This window comes from Maylandia zebra, linkage group LG5, assembly GCF_041146795.1.
Source record: "Maylandia zebra isolate NMK-2024a linkage group LG5, Mzebra_GT3a, whole genome shotgun sequence".
NCBI classification, from domain to species: Eukaryota; Metazoa; Chordata; class Actinopteri; order Cichliformes; family Cichlidae; genus Maylandia; species Maylandia zebra.
In genome coordinates, this window is record NC_135171.1 from 21,503,549 (window position 1) to 21,523,238 (window position 19,690).

A 19,690-nucleotide genomic window follows, 5' to 3' on the forward strand; every position below is an offset into this window, starting at 1 on the left:
AAGCGAGATGACAAAGTGAGAAAGTAGCGAGGCAGTTTGGAGGGAAGCGACTCTGCAGAAAACTAACAGTTGTCCCGTTCAAAATGAGGCCAAAGTTATCCATTTAGATGCAGCTAGCTTCATTTTTGCAGTTTCACTTTTTGCAACACAACAACATTGAGAACAAAATTCTGGACTGAAAGCCAATAAAGTAGATGAACAGAGATAGGATTGTGTGCAATACCCGTTTCTAATTGAAACTGCTCTGCGTGAATGTTTTCAGTACAGCCAGGATGGCAGAGAAGTTAACCTAAATGCGCAGATCAATAGACTAAATAATAAATGCTTACACTGGCACAACTGTGAGAGCTCAAGTGAAAGACTTGCAGGACAGAAAGAATGTCTGATGCCAAGTCCACACTTCAACTCCAGGAGATAAAATAGATAAAATAAGGGGTCAAAGCATTGAGAGAACCTGCTAGGAGCAGCACACATAAGCTTTGCAGTAATCCCAAGGCACATGTACTTTTCATTTTTCTCCTGACACTTCAGCATGTGCATATAGATGAACAAGAGTATCTGCACCTCGGCAGGAGGACCCACACACAAATGTTTTGCCTGATGAGCAATATGTGCACGCACGTAGGGTAGAAGTAAAGATAGAATTGATATGGATCATATGCTAATATGGCTGAGAGGCTAAAAGTGAGATTGAGCACATTTCTAGCATGTTTCATTGCTATAGCAACAGCCTTTGTACTTGTGGAGGGAAGTGGGTGGCAGAAAAAAAGAGCAAGAGTGAGAGTGAGAGGAGTGACAGAGAGAGAAAGAGAGAGACTTTGGCTTGCTTCTCTCTCTTGGCGAGGTTCTACCAATCCAGCTCTATGCCAACTCAAGACCCTGGGGCTTTAGACAGCCAAGGTCACTGAAGAGGAAAAATGAACAACTCCTGAACGTGTTTCTGCGTACTTCTAATCCAAGAGAGGCAATAAAGGGCAGTTCCAGCTCACACAGGCAGAGGGAGCCACTACATGTGCCTAATCATGCCCTACTAGATCCAGCTACACATGAGCAGGAGGATCATATTGTTTCAAAAATACCCTTGAAGGGTCACGATCAAAGACGCATAAACAAAACAGCCATTAAATCCTTACTGTCTTCATACAGAAGGCATTGTTGAAAGAATCCAAGCTTTACAGAGTGAACGCTAAACCAGCAACTCCCGTCTTTACATTTTTACATCAGCTTTACATCACAGCCTCAATGACATTCCTTCATGACTATTGTCCCAGTAGTACTGCTCTGATGGGAATTACTATAGTATATATACAGCTTAGCACATAAATAAAGTGCAATATTAGTTCATATTAAATTATCATTTGCCTACAGCCAAGTTTCAAACCCAAATCTGTGAAGGACAACCTTGAATGCCGAAAATCGGAGCGTCTGTTTGCGTTCAGGGTGAGAGAAGCCTGAGGACCCCCAGAGGTAGGAGGGTGAATATGAAATTAGCTATGTTTATTAAAAGTCCCCTTGTTTCATAGAACCACAATTTAGCAGTCAGTCTTCCACATAAGCTCACCCCCCACGCTACTCTCTTCACATGTCCTTTCAAAGACTTGTGAGACGGCTCTAAAGGCTTTGGTGCCTTGTGTAAAGCTGGCTGTTACGGCTGCTGAAATCAGCGATGCCTGCTATTTTTAGGATATGTGAAATCTATCTGTAGCACTCCAATCATGAAAAAATTCGCATGGGTGTGTGCCATTCTCTCTCTCACACACACACACACACACACACACACACCATAGATAAGCAGTTACACAACAGACATAACAAATACGAGGAATTGAGCCAATTTAGAGATAACAAGAGATAACAATAGATATCTATCTATCTATATATACACACACACACACATATACACATACACATACATATATATATATATATATATATACACATACATATATACATATATATATATATATACATATATATATATATATATATACACATATATATATACACATATACATATATATACACATATACATATATATATATACACATATATATATGTGTATATATATATATATATATATATATATATATATATATATATATATATATATATATATATATATATATATATATACATATATATATATATATATCATTGCTACATGAGGTGTTGAATTTCTGTGACTGTTTTGTCAGATTTGTGCTTGAGTAAAAGAAAGCTTTTTCAAGAATCAGAAAGTAGGTCAGTCAAAAAAAGAGTTGTGTGGATGATGAAACTTAGGTGCTTCTGGCCTGGTACAGGTAACTAACTGACTGAGGGCTCAGAGAGTACTGGTGTCCTTTGAAATGTAAAAGCATTTAAGAACATTTATATTTAACACTAAAAATAGTTACACTGAGAGAAATTGGACCATTTAACTGCTCCAATTTGTGCATTGCAGGGCTTTTCTATATTCAATTTTAAAAGGAGCCTTTGAAATTCTGTAAAAAGAAATCTTACTGAATTCCATTTCTTGCAAATATCTGCTGACTATACATTTGTACATAGTGAAATGATGAATCAGTTTTCAAATCTTTTTGAAAACTTTGAATGTCCTTCAAGGAGCCTGGAGAACTCCTTAAATGACAGGGAAATCCTCCCAAGAGAGTTCAGGCTGTAACAGGCTCAAAACTTTTGCACAGTACTATAAAAATTGAATGGGACTGTGTTGCTCAGTGATATTTTTTTTTCCCAAATATTGCTAACAAATCTTCTGCATTTGTTCTTAATTTTATAAAAATGATTGTAAGGCCTTTAATTCTAATTTGGAGTACTTTTGGATACTTAAAAAAATAAGATGATGTGCATCAACCATTTGGAGAAAGCTGTTCCCTGTTACAACATGATCATAAATATCTGTACAGTCCAAAACCTACAAGAAATGTGTTTGTGAGTCTGATGAGGAATTACTAGACTTGCTTGGACAGAGTGGAGACAACTCCAGAGTTTTACTGAAAAAAACTATAGCTACCAAATCTCCGGCACCATACACTGAATGTTGAGCATGAATACTCAGATAAAATGCAAACATCACTCCTAGATGTCTAGATGACAGCGTTTTAACATAGCATTGCAACAGAGTGCATCGTGGTCCATTTGTGCCCTTTTCCACATATTCATCTTTGTATCCACACTCACTTTCAACTAACCCTAACCACGTCCTTGCCAGAGTGTGCATAACTTGCTACAAGCAGTCGCACAACCTCCTGATAAACACACGCAAGCCTAAAGCACGATGCAGGGCAAAGATAACGCCGGAATTTAAGTAAGAGGAAGACGAGATGATGAAGCTGTGTGAGGCCAGCTGGAATGTGATGAAACTGATATGGCATCAGGGAGACTCAAACCAGGGGAAATCAAGCGAGGGCAGAAAGCATGGAGAAACGAAGGGAGGAGGAGCCGTGGCCAACAAGTAGAAAATCCTCTCATTAATAAAATCCACTGATGAAATTAGAACATGTAATCAGTCACATACACCTCCACACACGCGTGCGCTTCATTTCTTATCTCCCTATCTTCGCCACTAAAAATATTATGTAGTGCATGTCTTTGATTATAAATCTTCTATTCACGAGCAGACACAGATCATATCAAGAAAGAGAACGTCATCATTATTTAAAGCTCACTGAGACACTTTTAGATTTTAGTTGGGGAAAGGTCATCATTTCTGACTGCAGTATGGAATATGCAAACCTGTTTTCATGCTCTTCAGGTTTAAAGCTAAAAGTGATTCATCGCTAAATGAAAGCATACAACAACTTTGTTTTTAGTCAGACATTTGGTTTATTTGAAATGTTTATTAAAATGTTCCATGACAAACAGAAATGTCTGCACCGCACAAAGACACCTTCAACAAACTATAAAAATACATTTAAAAATAGCACCTTTTCTCTGGTAAGTAAACAAGCAGGCATTAACAGTAACACAACTCCCCACAAATAATGATAAAAACAGTATGTACAAAATATTGGCAGAATATTGCGCTTGATTCTTCATATTTAACAGATACGATAAAACTATATTCGTAATAATAGTCAAATATATTTGTGCTTGCATAGTTATTTTCATGGAGAGAAGTGCGAGGGGTTATTTGAGGAATCTGTGGGCTGTAGTTTTATTTAACGGTTGCATGGATAACATTAGAAAACTGAAGAAGTAACGTTTGGATCAGCTCTTAAGATGCGCCGCAGGTGAAGACAGGAAATCACCGTTTCTGAAAGCCTGGTGTGAAGGCTGAGGCTAGTTGTATACATTTCATGTTATTTCTTTGTTTTTCAGGGTGTATGTGTTTACATCACGCTATTTAACCTAAATACTCTGTGCTGTTAACATGTAACATATGACGCCATTATCCTTTAATCCTTTAAAGCCATGTTTGATTCATGGGTTTTCAGTCTTCCACGTCATCACTGTGATTTTTTTCTCCCAAAAACTTGACAAATATGAGTTAAGTTAAAACTCATATATGCAAATCAATATTTATTTTTCATTTTTGTCATTCCATTTTTGGGGGTTTTTTAACTGCTAACTCTAAATTGCCCATAGGTGTGAATGTGGATGTGAATGGTCTGTCTCTATATGTTGGCCCTGCGACAGACTGGTGACCTGTCCAGGGTGTACCCTGCCCCTCTCACCCTATGATAGCTGGGATAGGCTCCGGCCCCCTCGCGACCCTGACAAGGATAAGCGGAAGAGAATGGATGGATGGATTTTCAAAAAACTTTGAATATTTTGGCAATTATTTCAAAGTTTAGGCTTTAAGAGTTTAAAGGCATTTTTTTTTTTAACTACAACCTGTTCATGGTTTTAGTGTTTTAAATCAGTTCACAAAAAATATTGTTACTTTGCGCAGGTAACGCCTTTTGTTTCCAGAACCTACACTGGTGTCAACTTTTTCTTATTTGCTAAATAGCACAGAGCCAGTTAAACAGTGTGTACATAGATGGAAATAGAGTACAACTACACCTGCACCTTATTACACAGCATTGTGTAGTTACCATTAGAGTGAAGTTCATAACAGATGCTGTTTGTCCTGTCGTCTAAAACAAAGTCATTCAGCGTTGCAAAGAAAAATTACATATAGCTTTTTTCCCCTTGTTTTTATTTTGCTTAAATAACGTCATTTATTCCTGTGTATTTTCTCTAAGTTTGAAATGAACTGTGCCTTTTTAGCATTGTATTATAGCGAGAGAGAGACACAATGTTTGCCAATATGTTTACCGTTTACGATCCTCTATTTTTGGTCCTTTTGTGTTTCTATGAAAAGAGCTTGTAAAGGATTGCAGTTTGAAATTTAACACCAGAAAAACAAAATCAGAACAAAAAACAAAACAAACAAAAAAACTAACTTAATGTGAAATATTTAGCAATTTCTTTCAGGTAATAAGTGAAACTGCAAGCATCTTGCAAATGATGAATAATGATTGCAACCTGCAAACAACAGCCTCCCTCAAACAACCTGCAAGTTACTGAAACATACTGAGCTTCACCAAATTGGTAACCTTCCTAAGCAGCAAGATGTTATTCCACTGTACGATGAGTTTGGCAGTTTAGTATCAATACTGTAGCAGCGTTCCACAAGAACTGCACTCAATACTGTGGTATGGTGGAATCGTTAAACTGAGATGTGTTAAAGTCAGGTAAACAAGCAAAAGAAAAAACAGACCTATGAGGCATTGCGGTCTCCCTTTTTAGCAGGGTAAAGTTTGGTTAGGTTAAAAAAACAAAACAACAATAAATAAACAAAAATAAAACCACTGACATTTGACATCATAGTGATCTACAAAAGCCTACCATCCTGTGGCGGAGGACAAGTGGGCCACAATCATCGCGCTCTCTTAAAGGGAGGAGAACCTGCACAAAAGATCAACTGTTAGCCTGCTTGCATTATATACTGGACTTAAACTAGTGTGTCTGTGTCTTGCTTCTATTTGTACCATCAGCCTCCCCAAGACAGGTCTCTTCACACTCCTCCAGGTGAAGGAAACGGTTGTCATTTCCTTCACAGCCGCTGTAGATGAAGGGCCTGCAGGCTTGAGCCTGTCTGTTAAAATACCAGCGCATAGTGTACGTTCCACAGCTTCCCTCATCCATGGGCAGCAAGCACGGGTCTGCTGGAGCTTCAGAACACATGCATACATGTAAAACTTGTGCATATATATATAGACACAAAGAAAACAAGACCAAGGCAGCCCAGGCAAACAGGATCAGTGGGAATAAGAAGCAGCAGGAAACAAGATCATGAGATTGTCAAGCCAATCTATTTATTTCAACACTTCTTGTTTCCAAAGCAACATATTAACACTTCTTTGTTTTTGCCTTATTTTGTTGGATGCATGCTTGTCTTAAATAATACTGTATGACATCCTTAAAAAAAAACTAAAAACAGACAACAGCAGAGCAGCCAATGCACCCAGAGACATACACAGAGAGACAGACACCAGATGGCCAGTAGTAAGGATGAATAAATCCCCAAACAGGATGACGAATGAGCTGGTTTACCTTCCCCTTTGACTCTCCTCTTGGACCTGACTGTTCTGGACTTGACTGCTTTCAGATGTGTAACTTTGACTGCTTCCTGACCATCAGCTGTTGCCTGATCGTCAGCACTTGCTGATTTGTTAGGTTCAACTCTGACTGTTTTCTCAGATTTCTTTCTGTCAACCTCACCTGTCGACGCACACACAGACACACCAAAGAAACACAGCAAACAGCACAGACAAGGTCAACAGAAAATTTCTAAACACAATGGTAACAATGATAATGGGGGACAAAGACTGAACAATCCATGTTGTCAACATGACAGGTCACAGGCTCTGGATGGTGTGGGCTTGTAGTAGGCTGTGTGATAAATACTCAAGGGCAATAGAGTCTCATTATGATGAAATAAAAACAAATTGAAAAGCAGGCACATAAGATAAGCTGCTTCACCAGCACAAACTCAATTATGGCTTCAAAGCATAAATTTGGCATGCCTTTTTGGGTTTAACACGTGAAACAGAAAATTGTGTAGCACATATAATACATTTGGCAAAAGTCAGGGTCATAGTTACTGACTAAAAGTGACTTTTTCATAAGTATAATGACAGCCACTATAGTCAAATGAAGATTATTAAATCCCCCTGCGGTCATTTTTATTTGGTGGCGTGGAAGCATAAGGTGCGGAGCACAGCATCAGGGGTTCCTTAAAGGGGATTTATACTTTTGTGCTAATCTCCTGCACTGTAGATATGTCGTAGACCAAAACTTTCTGAATGCCAACTCTATAACCTGATCTGTACCTCACAGTAACTACTGTGACAAAATGGCACTGTCAATGCAGCTACACAATGATGTCAGCTACTCCCCTCATAGCAAAATTGGTATGGCCTGGATCAGGCCCACACAATGTGCTTACACATGGCCCACATACCGCAAAGAATGACGGCCCTTTGGTGGCCCAGATCTGGTTTGCCAGATGTGGCCCACACATGGGCCAGCACAAGGCCAGTTGCAGACACACTGGTGGTCCTGTGCTGGCCCATGTGTGGGCTACCTCTGGCAAACCTGATCTGGGCCACCAAAGGGCCGTCAGTCTTTGCAGTATGTGGGCCATGTGTAATTTGTGTGCAGCCACGGGCCAGTTGCAGACACACTGCTGGCCCTGTGCTGGCCCAGAACAGTTTCAGCTCTGGCCCCAGATGTCAGCCTAATGTGTACCTTAATCAAGCCATGTAATAACAACATGTGCAACCTGCAAAACAATGCAAAAGTAACATGACAAAACCCTGTTCAAACAGTAAATGGACTGATTCTTATATAGCGCTTTTCTAGTCTCCCGGATTACTCAAAGTGCTCTATAGAACATGCCACATTCTCCCAATCCCACACTTTCTCTAAACCGAGTGTTTCCTAACTACACACTTGGAAAAACAGAAGACCAAAATTACAGTGACTATGCCCAGCGATTTGTGATCTCCTTGCTTTTGAAATGGTTGCTTCAAAGATGGGGACTAAGTCTGTGCGTCAAGACAGTAAAATGATAAAAAGACGGAGTTACACTTGTTTTCTATGTTATAACTTCACTGTTCTGACGGACCAAAAACAGCACAAGTGAGAGTAGCCCACAAACCAGCTGTGCCACATACTTTGAACACTGCTTTCATCAACAGTGGATGCTCTCTGCCAGCAGACCCGTTATCCATGAACTGCCAGCAGACCGCGATAATGCTACCACTGCTGAACTATGATTGCAGCTTTAGTCTAACTAATCTTTACTAGTTTGAGTCAAATTGACAATTACATTAAATGTTTGTCTGATATTACGGTGATTAACTGTGATAAACTGGAAACAGTTGCGAACATGTTGCAATCTGATGTAAATGTCTTGCAGTATACATCCTAAAAGGTATTTATTAAGACGTATTCTGGATCTCTATACCAGTTATGATGGTGCAGAATCAAATCACAGCTTAAATTAATGTGCACAGTTTTCTCAGTCTCATGGTTTCTCTTCAGACACAAGTGATGAATTCAAACAGAACACAAACAGTTTAACATGCAAGAAGTAACCAGTTACCACTATTTAATCTGCTGCGCCATTTAACTTTAAGATAATGTCAATGTCAATGTTCAGTGTTCAATGTTCCATGGTCAATTAAATTAAGACAACAAATTTAAAGACACCCTTAGTAGCAAGGGTTTCTAACTACGGGACATGACACACAGGTGCCCCAGTGCATAACTGCAATCCTCCAAGTTGAAATAAAAAGCAGAAGATCTCACTTTTGGAGGCAACTCTTCCAACAGTTTCAAAATTGCCACCCACACACTGGCAGTATGTCTGCTTTCAAGAATTAGACAGTGAGTATTTGCAAACCTTCACCTATCTGTCTGTGAGAGGTTGCAGTAAGTCTGAGTTAGGCCGCTATTGTTTGACAAAACTTTTGAAAACACGTCACCTCCAGTGAGGTGACCTGTGCAATTCTCCTGCAATCTAAACTGGTTGCCACAATTACTTGCAATCGGTCACCAACAACAAAAGAATTCAGTGAAATCATTTGGCAACCACTGACTTTTCCTAGTCACAGAGAGACTGCCATCCTGTTTTTACTATGGTGTAATGGAGGCTTAAAAAACAGACTATGACACTGATTAATTCAGACATAGCATGAGTTGGTGAGATGGGTTTCCAATTGGTTTGCAGGAGCAACTTTAGGCAGAATAGATGCAGTTTAATCACTGTGCTCTCTATGAGGTTTGCCAAGTGAATGCATAGAAAGCTATCAGCTGACACACCATCACTCCATTATATAATGTGGTTATATTCAGTCATGATGGCCAAAAATGTTAATTTATTGCTGAAGCTGAGAAGTTGAAGGATACTGTTCTCTCTTCACCCATGTCTGCGATACTAAAGCATGTTACTTCAGGAAAACACTGGAAATAGTGTAAAACAGAAATTACCATCACTCTGGTTGGCCGAGGGAGACGTGAAGTAGAGCATCTCCTCCAAGGGGTCGTCATAGGATTCGACGGAGTAGACATGCTCGTAGTCTGGGTCATTGGTATTTACCACCATGTGCAGTTCACGGCCTGAAAGAAGAGCAGCATCAGGCAGGATCATCAGAGACATCAATGACAACCTCTAATTTTTTGGACTGAACGAGGCCTGAAAATAACTGACCTCAGTAAAACAAGGCCCATACTCTACCAGTGTATTTTTCTTTATGTAATCAGACGTATATATTATTTTGTCGGTAGAACAGAAATGGAGTTCTCTGTTTTCTTGATGAGAAAACCACCCAAATGCTCAGAGTTCTCCAAATAAAGGACGACCAGTTAAATGTGCTTGTTAGGACAGATACATGGACAGACTGGAAGGAAACACTCACCCTCCTCACCCTTCAGCGCCAATTGTTGCTCTGGTGTAGGCAGAGCCCTGACTGGCGGGTACCGAATGTTCGGACCTGAACCTGGGAGAGCCAGATAGGACAGGGACACCGAGACAGGCACAGGCAGAATTCAGAAAGCAGGAGGGACAGGGAAAATGTTACACAAGGGAGAAAAGGGGGGTTGAAAAAGCAAAATGGTGAAAAAAAAGAGAGGACAGAACATTCTGGTAGTAAAACATAAGCCAACAACAACCCCAAAGTACCAAAAAAATCATTCCACCATTCCAACACAGACACCAGCTTAAAGGATTCATTGAGTTTTTGCAAGACTTTGTCACTGTAGGAAAAGCTCACAAAAACGGGTTTTAATCCTTTAAGGACTCAAGTCAGTGCTATAAAGACTTGTGTCACTCCAGTCAAAAGTGACTGTAAACTAAAACTATTACAGAGTTGTTCAATATTAAACATGCAGCTATTTCTTAGATAATAATACATCAGCTAAACATGAGGTAAATTTTGTGTTGGCCTCAAACTTGCATACTGTATTTATTAACAGCCTGCCTCACCAACACTTATCTCATGCGGGTGCTGCTTCATAACACTGATGTGGTCTTGCATTGATTAACAGCTTGAGCAACAAACACATTAGTGCAAACTCTGGGAAAGTTTATCAGTGGAGGTTCACATCAGCTTTCATTTGATTCATTTACTTTAGCATATTCCATGTTATTTACTTTTACAGAAATATAATAAATCAGGTATTAAAAATCCCCATACAGGACAAAAATGAAAGATTTTTTCAAGATTTATCTGAAGAAGCTGAACAAACTTTCAGTAAAATTATTTCGTGAAAACCACTGATATTATTTATACCATCATCTGTTAAAAAAAAAAACTTCAGTAAACACCTTGTTGCTCACGGTGGCTTAAGGTGCAGACTTCTAGTATTTTTTTTCCGAGGGACTGAAAAAAATAGTGCACTGATTTCTGCAATGACCAAATTCCAGCAATTTTTATACATTATCTTATTTTGTATCCTATTATCAGAGACTCAAGATCTCCAATTACACTTGGAGAACAAAATTCAAATGTTAAAAAGAGTTTCATGACCAGGTCTGAACCATTTCTTCATTATTTCTTCCTATTTTTATGCAGGAAAAGGTCTGGAAATGATTGCAAGTGTGGCATTTACATTAGGCAGCAGTGGCCACAATGCACCAAATAGCTCCCAATGCAAATAAAAAAGGGCATGCTTGCAAAAACAAAGAAAATCAATCATCCAGCCACTGTTAGGAGTCTCAGAATAAATAGCTTGGTGCATACTGACAAAAAGAACATACTAGTGGGCTAGACTATTTAAAAGCCAAGCATAGCCACACAAGATAATAGTGATTGATAAGTGCAGGGTCTCATTTATGTTGAAGAAAAACATCGCCACAACATTTAGTTAATTGAAGAATATTCTCCAAGAAATGGGGATATTGTTATCACCGTAAACAGAAGTCTTCACAGGAGAAAATATAGATTCACCAGAAGTTGCAAACCATTTATAAAACTCAACAATAGAAAGGCAAGGTGATGCATGAGCACGAATAGGGTCCAAGGACACTGAGTCATTGTTTATTGATGACATGACAGAAGGGAGAGGCAGCTGGGTGAATTTGGAAGTAGATGTAAAGAGTCAAAAAGAAAGTTTTCAGTCCTCTGATAAGGTAAATGCATCATTACTGGATAAGTAGCAGCAAGGTGCTGATAATCAAATGCACTGTTGTAACTGATCATCAGTAAGTGTGACCACATCTATGAAGGCGTACATTTTGACGTCTGGAGCTTTCAGATGTGTTTTAACACAATGCCACCATCTTCCTATAAGCAAATTCACCCCAGGGTCAAGCATGGCAGCTAAGCTGAACCTGAACAAACCACATACGTAAAAACAGAAAAAAATCGCCGATGTTGGCCATAATACACATTGTCACGTTTGTAGAAAATCAAACACAGCATATCACCAAAAACACCTCATGTCAAGAACGGTGGTGGAGCGCTGATGATTTAGGCTTGTTTTGTGGCCACAGCACCTGGACACGTTACGGTCACTGAGTCAACCACAAGTATTCTAGAACCAAATGTGAGACCATCTGTCCGACAGCTAAAACTTGAGTGTAAGTGAGTCAAATGGTGGGACATTGATCTCAAGCACAGCATAACACCGACAACAGGATAGCAGGAAAAGAAAAGAAGATTTTGCAATGGCCCAGTCAACCTGATTGAAATGCTGTGGTGGGACCTTAACAGCACTGTGCATAAACAGATGCCACAAGCCGCAATGAAGTGAAGAGTGAACTGAAAGTCCTTCACAACCAGGCTGCAGACTAGTAAAGTCATACAGAAAACGATTAGTGCTGTTAAAGGTAGTTCTGCAAGTTAGTGAATCATGGCGTGTACTTTCCTGTTCACATTACTGCACATGGAAACATTCACCCATATGCACCAAAGCTGACAGGACGGATTCTCACAGAACAGATGTGCAATGACTCAAAACATACTTTGAACAAAATCCAGGAGTTTTTGAAATTAAACATTGAATATTCTGCAGTGGCTGAGTCAGCAATTGATGTCAACCCAATTTCAGTACTAACTACTTAGCACTAAGTCTGCACTCTAAGCCAGCGGTCCCCACCCCCGGGCCTCGGACCGGTACTGGTCCGTGAGTCATTTGGTACCGGGCCGCGAGAGTTGAGGCTCGGGTGTGAAATGTATGGTTTTCAGGGTTTTTAGCTTTATTTTGTTATCGTTTTTATCATTAACTCGGTTTCCCTGGGTCTTTTCACGTGTGTTAAGAACAAATCTTCTTTTTTTCGGTACTGGTACTAGTTTTATTTTGTTGTATTTATCTGCGACACCTCAAAGGCCGGTCCGTGAAAATATTGTCGGACATAAACCGGTCCGTGGCGCAAAAAAGGTTGGGGACCGCAGCTCTAAGCCTATATTCATCACACGACTAGAACATGTTTTATTTTTTTTAGGTGCCAGTAACCAAAAATGTGGACCTACTATCTGCTGCACCTGAGAACACACCATTTATACTGTATATTTGAGTATGTGTATGCTTCCTTGCTAATGTTGCCAGCATATTTTGTTTTTTATCCTTATTTTAGCTAATGTTGTTCACTCACTGCATTGTAGGGAAGTGAAAGAAAGGAAAAGAGGTAATGCACATGGAAACAAGATATAGTCTAAACCTTCATGCAGCCCACTTATTCAGAACGAATGCAGTTGAGGTGCTAAACAAGACAAAATGTACTTTTTGTCTTTAGCAGATACCATGTCACCATCTATCTATAGTGACATATGTGTTACACTATATTACTGTGACTCATGCTAAATCATAGTCCTTCTGTCAGCTTTTTTTTCTGTTGCAGTTGAATGGCTCACTCACCTCCGCACGCTGAGCATCAGACAGATGGACAGGAAGGAAGCACAAAGAGAGGGGAATAATAAAGGTCAGTTTAAACAGTCAAGTATGGTCACTACGGTTTCCAACCGCTCTGATGGAATTATATTTCCTCAAAGTTTAGCCATGGCTGTGACTCATGTGCTGTGATTAACATCTGAAGTTCGACTTGAGGACAACGCTGATATAAATTAGCAAAGGGAGTGCATGTAAGACTCACCACAGTGCTGACTCATCTCTGAGCGAACATACTCTCTGATCTCTTCCTCCTGAACCCAAAATAAGAAAGAAACAGGGCAAAACACACTTAGCAAAGACAACCCCGGTATCCACTCCAAGTAAAACTGTGTGTGTGCGTGCATGTGTATCGTTTGATGTCTTCGGATTACGCCCCTGCGGTAAGGATCAAGCACTGACCGTCATGCCTGCCTCTCCTCTGTCTCCCTTGGCTCCATCTGGGCCCATGTCTCCCTGCAACATGGACAGGTATTAGGACTTATACGACCCACAGAGAGGCTTGCAGCGCATTAATTCATTAAAGTGAGACCAGGTGCTACACATGAAAGAACTTCACAGTCAAAGCGGAAGGTTAAATCAACAATAGTGACTTAAGCTCTTAATACACAGAACTAGTATTTCTTGGGAACCTCTAATAATTAGTGATAACTAATATATGCCAATTCTACAAAACTGTTTGTTCAGCAGTGTTTACTTTATGCTGCTTGCAAAGTAATATAGTTAATCACATTTAGAAAAGTAAAAAAGAAAAGAAGAAGCTGAAGAGGTTTATATGATTAAAATGGCTCATTTTAGCCTGTTTCAATGTGTTTGCTAGGCATGCATAATTCAACTTTTGTGCATATAAATGAGATGTTATTGTCATGAACTTGAAATGATGGGATGCTTTCATAAAGTGTTTTAGCTGCATAAAAGCTAAAATAAAATTGCTAGGTGGTTGCCAGGCATTATAATGTATCATGTTTAATTCAACTTTTGTGGATTACACGTTACTGTCAGGAAACACAAATGTGATGCTTATAATAAGGTGTTATAAGGTGGATTTTGTTGGTGACCAATTCCTAGAAAGAGTGAGTTCAAATCCAAACATACTGAACTCTTGAAGAATGATTTGAATGAGGAATGACAACATTTATTGCAGCATTCTTCTGTAGGGAACATCAAAAATGGAGGCCAACAGCACAATCAAGAAACAGACAGAGACATGTTTGACAACTGACCGCCTCTCCTCGCTCTCCCGGGATTCCTGGGATACCACGCGGACCAACTGCGGCAGGGCCAATTGGACCTCTCTCCCCCTGACGCACACGCAAAACAACATTAATATAAAGTACATCCACAGTGGAAAGCATTCACCTAACTACCTTGTCCATTGCCCACATGATAAACAAACGGCATCTGCTTGTCTAGTTTTTATCAGTAAAAGCTGTCATTACCTCAGCCAAGAAGGGTACGTTTTTGGTAGCATTTGCATGCCTCTTTGAGTGTCCTCAATCTGACTATAAATGTGACAGCTTGGATTCTAATAAAACTTTGCAGGTATGTGGAGGTCATGTTAACAATCCATTACAATTTGGCTTACATCTACCAAGGTCTTCAAGGTCAGCTTAAGGATTTATTGTATGATTTATTTATTCTATGATTCTTAGTGTGTGGTGTGTAAGGTCAACATATAGAAACTACCATGTAAAGATCTAAAATGTCAAGTCACATTTGAGCTTTGACCTCTGCTTCAATGCCAATAGTTTGCTCTACAGACCTATTTATAACTATGTTTCTTACTACCACTGTTTCTACTGACAACATTCAGGGATTTAGGACACGATGGTAAATGGACTGATTCTTATATAGCGCTTTTCTACTCTCCCAGAGTACTCAAAACGCCACATTTACCCAGTCACACCCATTCTCACAAGCACTACCTCTATACTGAGTGCTTTCTAACTACACTCACACACATTCATACTCCGATGGATGCATTGGAAAGCAACTTGGGGTTAGTATCTTGCCCAAGGATACTTGGCATGCAGACTGGAGGAGCCTGGGATCGAGGTGTAGTAGGTGACCTGCTCTACCTCCTGAGCTACAGCCACCCTCACCCACGAGATTCCTAAATACTTTGCACCTCTGACATGTTCAAGGTCAAATAAGGTCAAACATTTATAAAATGTATTTTTTCTTTTTATTAATGACCTAATCCTACATAATGACAGCTAGAAACTGAGCTGCCTTGGTGGAGGTTTGATGTCTCTGAGTGGTTCTTGCTGATATTCTATCTCTACTGTGTCTCCGGACAAGAAGCAAGACGAACATTAGTGTGTTGATATACAGGAAAATAACACGACAGGCCTAGACAAGAGTGTCTCAGTTTGAAAAAAAAAAAAAAAAGCCTCTATCAGAAACATTTGGTTTTGCTCCATTGTCAACAGCTTTTTTTTTTTTTCCTTGATAATAAAGCAGACAAACCAGTCAAGTACAGGGCTCATCAAGCTGTCAATCATCATGAAGCAATACACAGAAACAAAAAAACGTGTCAAGTAAAGAAGAAAAAGTAAGAAAAAAACTAAGCACAATGAAAGAGACAGACAAAAAGAAAGTGTTCTCTATATATAAAGCTTGCATCATATTTTTATGACAAAACTGTCATCATCTTTCATCTTTGTTGGCACCACATTACTCGAGACGCTTGGGTGCAGCTATTTTTTGCAAACAGTGGCATAAGTGATACGTTCGTCTATTCTTTCTTCTGTTATACACATTTTTGTTTCTACTGAAAATTCTGCACAGTCACACTTAATGACGTAAAAATGAACTGTGATATAAATAATTAAAAAAAACAAAACATACTAATATCACAGTCCTACATCCTCGTTCATAAAACATGTGGCCAAAGTGTGGAAATAGAAATCATGAAGCCAAAGAAAGAATAGTCACCTTTTGTCCCTGGAGCCCCTCGGGGCCCTTAGCACCAGCTGGCCCTTGTGGGCCGGTCAAGCCGGGGCCTCCATCCGCCCCTCTGGGACCTGGAGGACCAGGTACACCAGGTAAACCCTACGTCAAACACAGAGACTGTTATTTTTATGTTTCTGTTGTTGTGAGGATGAACAGTGGCGCAGAATCTGTAGATTAGGTACATCACATGGCTAAAGGGAGTACTCTAATTTTAGATTTGTATGTTTAATGTGAGAAACTCACCCTTTCACCTTTCTCTCCCTGAGCTCCTTTGGGTCCTGCAATCCCATCAAAACCACGGTCACCCTACATCCACAAAGAAAAATGACTACACTGTGCATTTGCACTGGAATATGGATATGAATATGGAACTTGAGTATGTGAAGAGCACAAACCTTGGGACCAACTAGTCCCTCTTTTCCAGGGATCCCCGGGGCCCCAGAAGGTCCGATGTCCCCCTACAAAACAAATGATGATGACCACTCTTAACAAAGGACACAAAGACATCCACACACCACACAATGACTTATTTCTTCAAATATTAGGCATACCTGTTCACCCTTTCTCCCTGGTAGGCCTGATCTTCCATTGGCACCAGAATTTCCCTGAAAATCGCACACAGCCATTATGCTCCACACCATAAATACAAAGTGCAACCTAACCTAAAGAAATGTAACATGTAACCACGTCACAGCAGCAGAGTAACCACCAAGCAGCTTTAAGTACCATCAGCTTTTAACTAATATTAACATGATGTATTTGGTTAACTCATTATTTAAAAAACAAAAAGAAAACACAAAGCTTCAGAATTATTAAGTATAACTAAACAACTCCTCCATTCATCTTTACATCTTTATTTCTCTTCTTTCTACCATTTCCCGTTTCTCTGCCTCACAAACTCACCTTTTCTCCCTTGGGTCCATCGCCTCCACAAATTCCCTTGGGTCCTCGGTCACCCTGGAAACACAAAAGTTTTTCACTGACAGACATAAAGATCTTTTGTGAGCCACAAAGTGCAAAAACCAGCAAGGCAGAAAGCCCATCCACTCACACCGTTCATTTACCGAGCACTCACTGTGCACACGAACAAGCACTTTGTGCAGCATATTTCCTACAAAAACAGATATGATGCAGACCTTTGTGCTTTTTCTTTTTTCTCTTTGCAACGGGTATTCAGATAAAAATGTAAAAGTATGTAAAAGCAAATGTGACCAAACAACTGCAGCGCATTCTGAGAACTGCAGTTAATGTCTCAGACTCCCGTAAATCCGCATGTATGCCTCTGATTTCGATTTGATTTCTACAGATGCATATGGAGAACTCGGGTGATCTCCATTTCTAAATGTCTCCTGTTGTTATTGTTGACATCCAGCTTACCGTTTTCACCATCAGCAAAATAGTCTTTTGAAACCACAAGTCACAAATGAGGGGGGACGTCACGGAGAAACCAACATTCACACTTCACGATCATGAGCTTGTGACTTAGGTCAGTTAAGTATACTCTGTATATTCATGTTTAATGTATGGCTTTGGGCACTTGTTGCTGTACCTATCCTGACTTCCTCGGTGCATACTGACAATTTGGAGCAAAAAATATCAAATTTGGATTCCTTACTCCATAAGACCTCTCATCACTGATTTTCAGTGCAGTTCTTGTGTAATCTGGCATACCTCAGTCTGTTTCCCCTCCTTAAGAATGGCTTCTAGACAGCCATCCTTCCACATGAGACCATGTCTGAAGAGGCTTCAGTGAACAGCAGATGGATCGGCTGAAGGGCCATATGCATCTCTCAGACTGTTTGTCAGGTCTTTAAAATTAAATGAATTGCATTTAATTCAATTTAACTTAAAATTTAAAATTGGTTCTTTGATAAATTGTCTGTGATGTGTAGACAGCTTTGGCGCTGGTGCTCTTTTTAGGCTTGAATGATTTATAGGTCAGTGTTAAGTAGCTCAACAAACAAACAAACAAACAAAAAAACAAAAAAACATGCCTTTGAATTGGTAAGGTACAAGGACTGGACAGAAAATTAGTGAAAAAGCCCCCAATGGCCCCCAAAAACTTTTAAAAGCCCCTTTAAAAGCCTAAAGAATTATTGCTCCATACCACTTTAAAATAGGGCAAGAAAAGCTGGATCCTGGGAAACAGAATATAAAGAAATTAAAAGCACCTCAAATCGATTAGTTTCCTTGAGTGAATGTGTTTGATTTGCATCTTTTGTATGTATTTCACCTGCTGTCTTCATGCTTCTCTTGAAGCCATTTTAATAAAGGTTATAATAAAAGAAAAGCATAGCATGCCTTCACACCCCTGTGTCATCTCCCACTTTGATCTTTGTTTCAAATTGAATTTAAATCCATGAAGTAAGTAAAATAGAAATGGGAATTGAGTCCACCAGGTTGAGTAAAACATCAATTTTCTGCTATCAATCATCATAATAGAAGTTGAAAGTATCTATATGTGTGACACAATTTGCACTAATCCTCTGCAATTGCATCAATTTTATGCTGTTATTCAGTTATGCCTGTCATCACCCATCCCTGAAAAACACTGAAGGGATAAAAACACAAAGAATGAATGAGCACCAGCTCAACCACACACACACACACACACACACACACACACACACACACACACACACACACACACACACACACACACACACACACACAAAATACCTTAACTCCTCTTATTCCCATGTTGCCAGTCTCTCCCTGTTCACCCTTACGCCCTGGCAGTCCATCTTTTCCCAGTAATCCCTAAAAGTCACAAAAAACCCACAAATCACCTCTGCTTTTTTTAACTGATGACAAATCTACACACAGGTAATAAAGAAGCTGCAGTGTGATGGAAGCTAAACACCGACCGATTCACCAGGTACTCCAGGTTGGCCTGCTTCTCCCTGCAGAGACAAAACAGTAATTACAGCAGTGAAATTACTACACAATCATCATCCATGAGCGGCGTTGCTTGCCTTCTGCCCACCAGGTCCTCTGGCACCTGGGAAACCGGTAGATCCTCGTTCTCCAGGTTCTCCTCTCAAACCCTAATGTTAAGTAGACACATGCACATAAATATAGATATTGATCTTCTTACAGATCAATACAGTAGCATTTTTATTTTGATTTTTTTCTGTGGTAATATCATAATATTTAAATCATTTTAAGGTTGGAATTGATTCTGTTAAATCCCAAATCAATGTCTAAGCCTGCATGGCCAACACATACACTTCATCAATGATTTTGCATTATGGATCAGTTCTTTAGAGTAAACACAATAAAAATGCACTAAAATTTCTTTAATGCTGAAACAAAAATCTGGCATTATCAACCAAAAATGCCAAATATTTGCTG

General features: G+C 39.6%; 2 protein-coding genes across 3 annotated transcripts in view; both read right to left on the minus strand.

Moving 5' to 3' along the window:
* Window positions 1-3,799: 3,799 nt before the first annotated feature.
* Window positions 3,800-10,012, minus strand: LOC143418618 (uncharacterized). Its single transcript, XM_076884003.1, has 5 exons — window positions 9,913-10,012; window positions 9,485-9,613; window positions 6,542-6,709; window positions 5,977-6,159; window positions 3,800-5,893 (listed from the first exon to the last, which is right to left on the minus strand). The coding sequence occupies exons 2-5, from the start codon at window positions 9,597-9,599 to the stop codon at window positions 5,865-5,867; spliced, it is 495 nt and encodes a 164-aa protein (XP_076740118.1). The 5' UTR covers window positions 9,600-9,613; window positions 9,913-10,012; the 3' UTR covers window positions 3,800-5,864.
* A 3,262-nt stretch (window positions 10,013-13,274) lies between these two features.
* col7a1 (collagen, type VII, alpha 1) overlaps window positions 13,275-19,690 on the minus strand; it is a 55,310-nt gene continuing 48,894 nt past the window's right edge. For both annotated transcript variants that reach the window (XM_004544847.3, XM_004544848.3), the window contains exons 103-114: window positions 19,312-19,383; window positions 19,204-19,239; window positions 19,016-19,096; window positions 17,240-17,293; window positions 16,888-16,941; window positions 16,732-16,794; window positions 16,580-16,642; window positions 16,319-16,435; window positions 14,605-14,682; window positions 13,784-13,837; window positions 13,587-13,635; window positions 13,275-13,360 (exon numbers count right to left, since the gene is read on the minus strand). In XM_004544847.3, coding sequence (XP_004544904.3) covers window positions 13,344-13,360; window positions 13,587-13,635; window positions 13,784-13,837; window positions 14,605-14,682; window positions 16,319-16,435; window positions 16,580-16,642; window positions 16,732-16,794; window positions 16,888-16,941; window positions 17,240-17,293; window positions 19,016-19,096; window positions 19,204-19,239; window positions 19,312-19,383 — 738 coding nt within the window. In that variant the 3' untranslated portion in view covers window positions 13,275-13,343. The remainder of the gene's footprint in view (window positions 13,361-13,586; window positions 13,636-13,783; window positions 13,838-14,604; window positions 14,683-16,318; window positions 16,436-16,579; window positions 16,643-16,731; window positions 16,795-16,887; window positions 16,942-17,239; window positions 17,294-19,015; window positions 19,097-19,203; window positions 19,240-19,311; window positions 19,384-19,690) is intronic.

What these genes read in the sequence shown, in the direction of transcription:
- LOC143418618 (XM_076884003.1), bottom strand. Translation starts at nt 9,599, where the DNA reads ATGGTGGTAAATACCAATGACCCAGACTACGAGCATGTCTACTCCGTC. An exon ending in GAGGAGAGTCAAAGGGGAAG is followed by an intron (nt 6,160 to 6,541) that starts GTAAACCAGCTC and finishes TGTGTTCTGAAG; the next exon opens with CTCCAGCAGACCCGTGCTTG. An exon ending in CTGTCTTGGGGAGGCTGATG is followed by an intron (nt 5,894 to 5,976) that starts GTACAAATAGAA and finishes TCTTTTGTGCAG; the next exon opens with GTTCTCCTCCCTTTAAGAGA.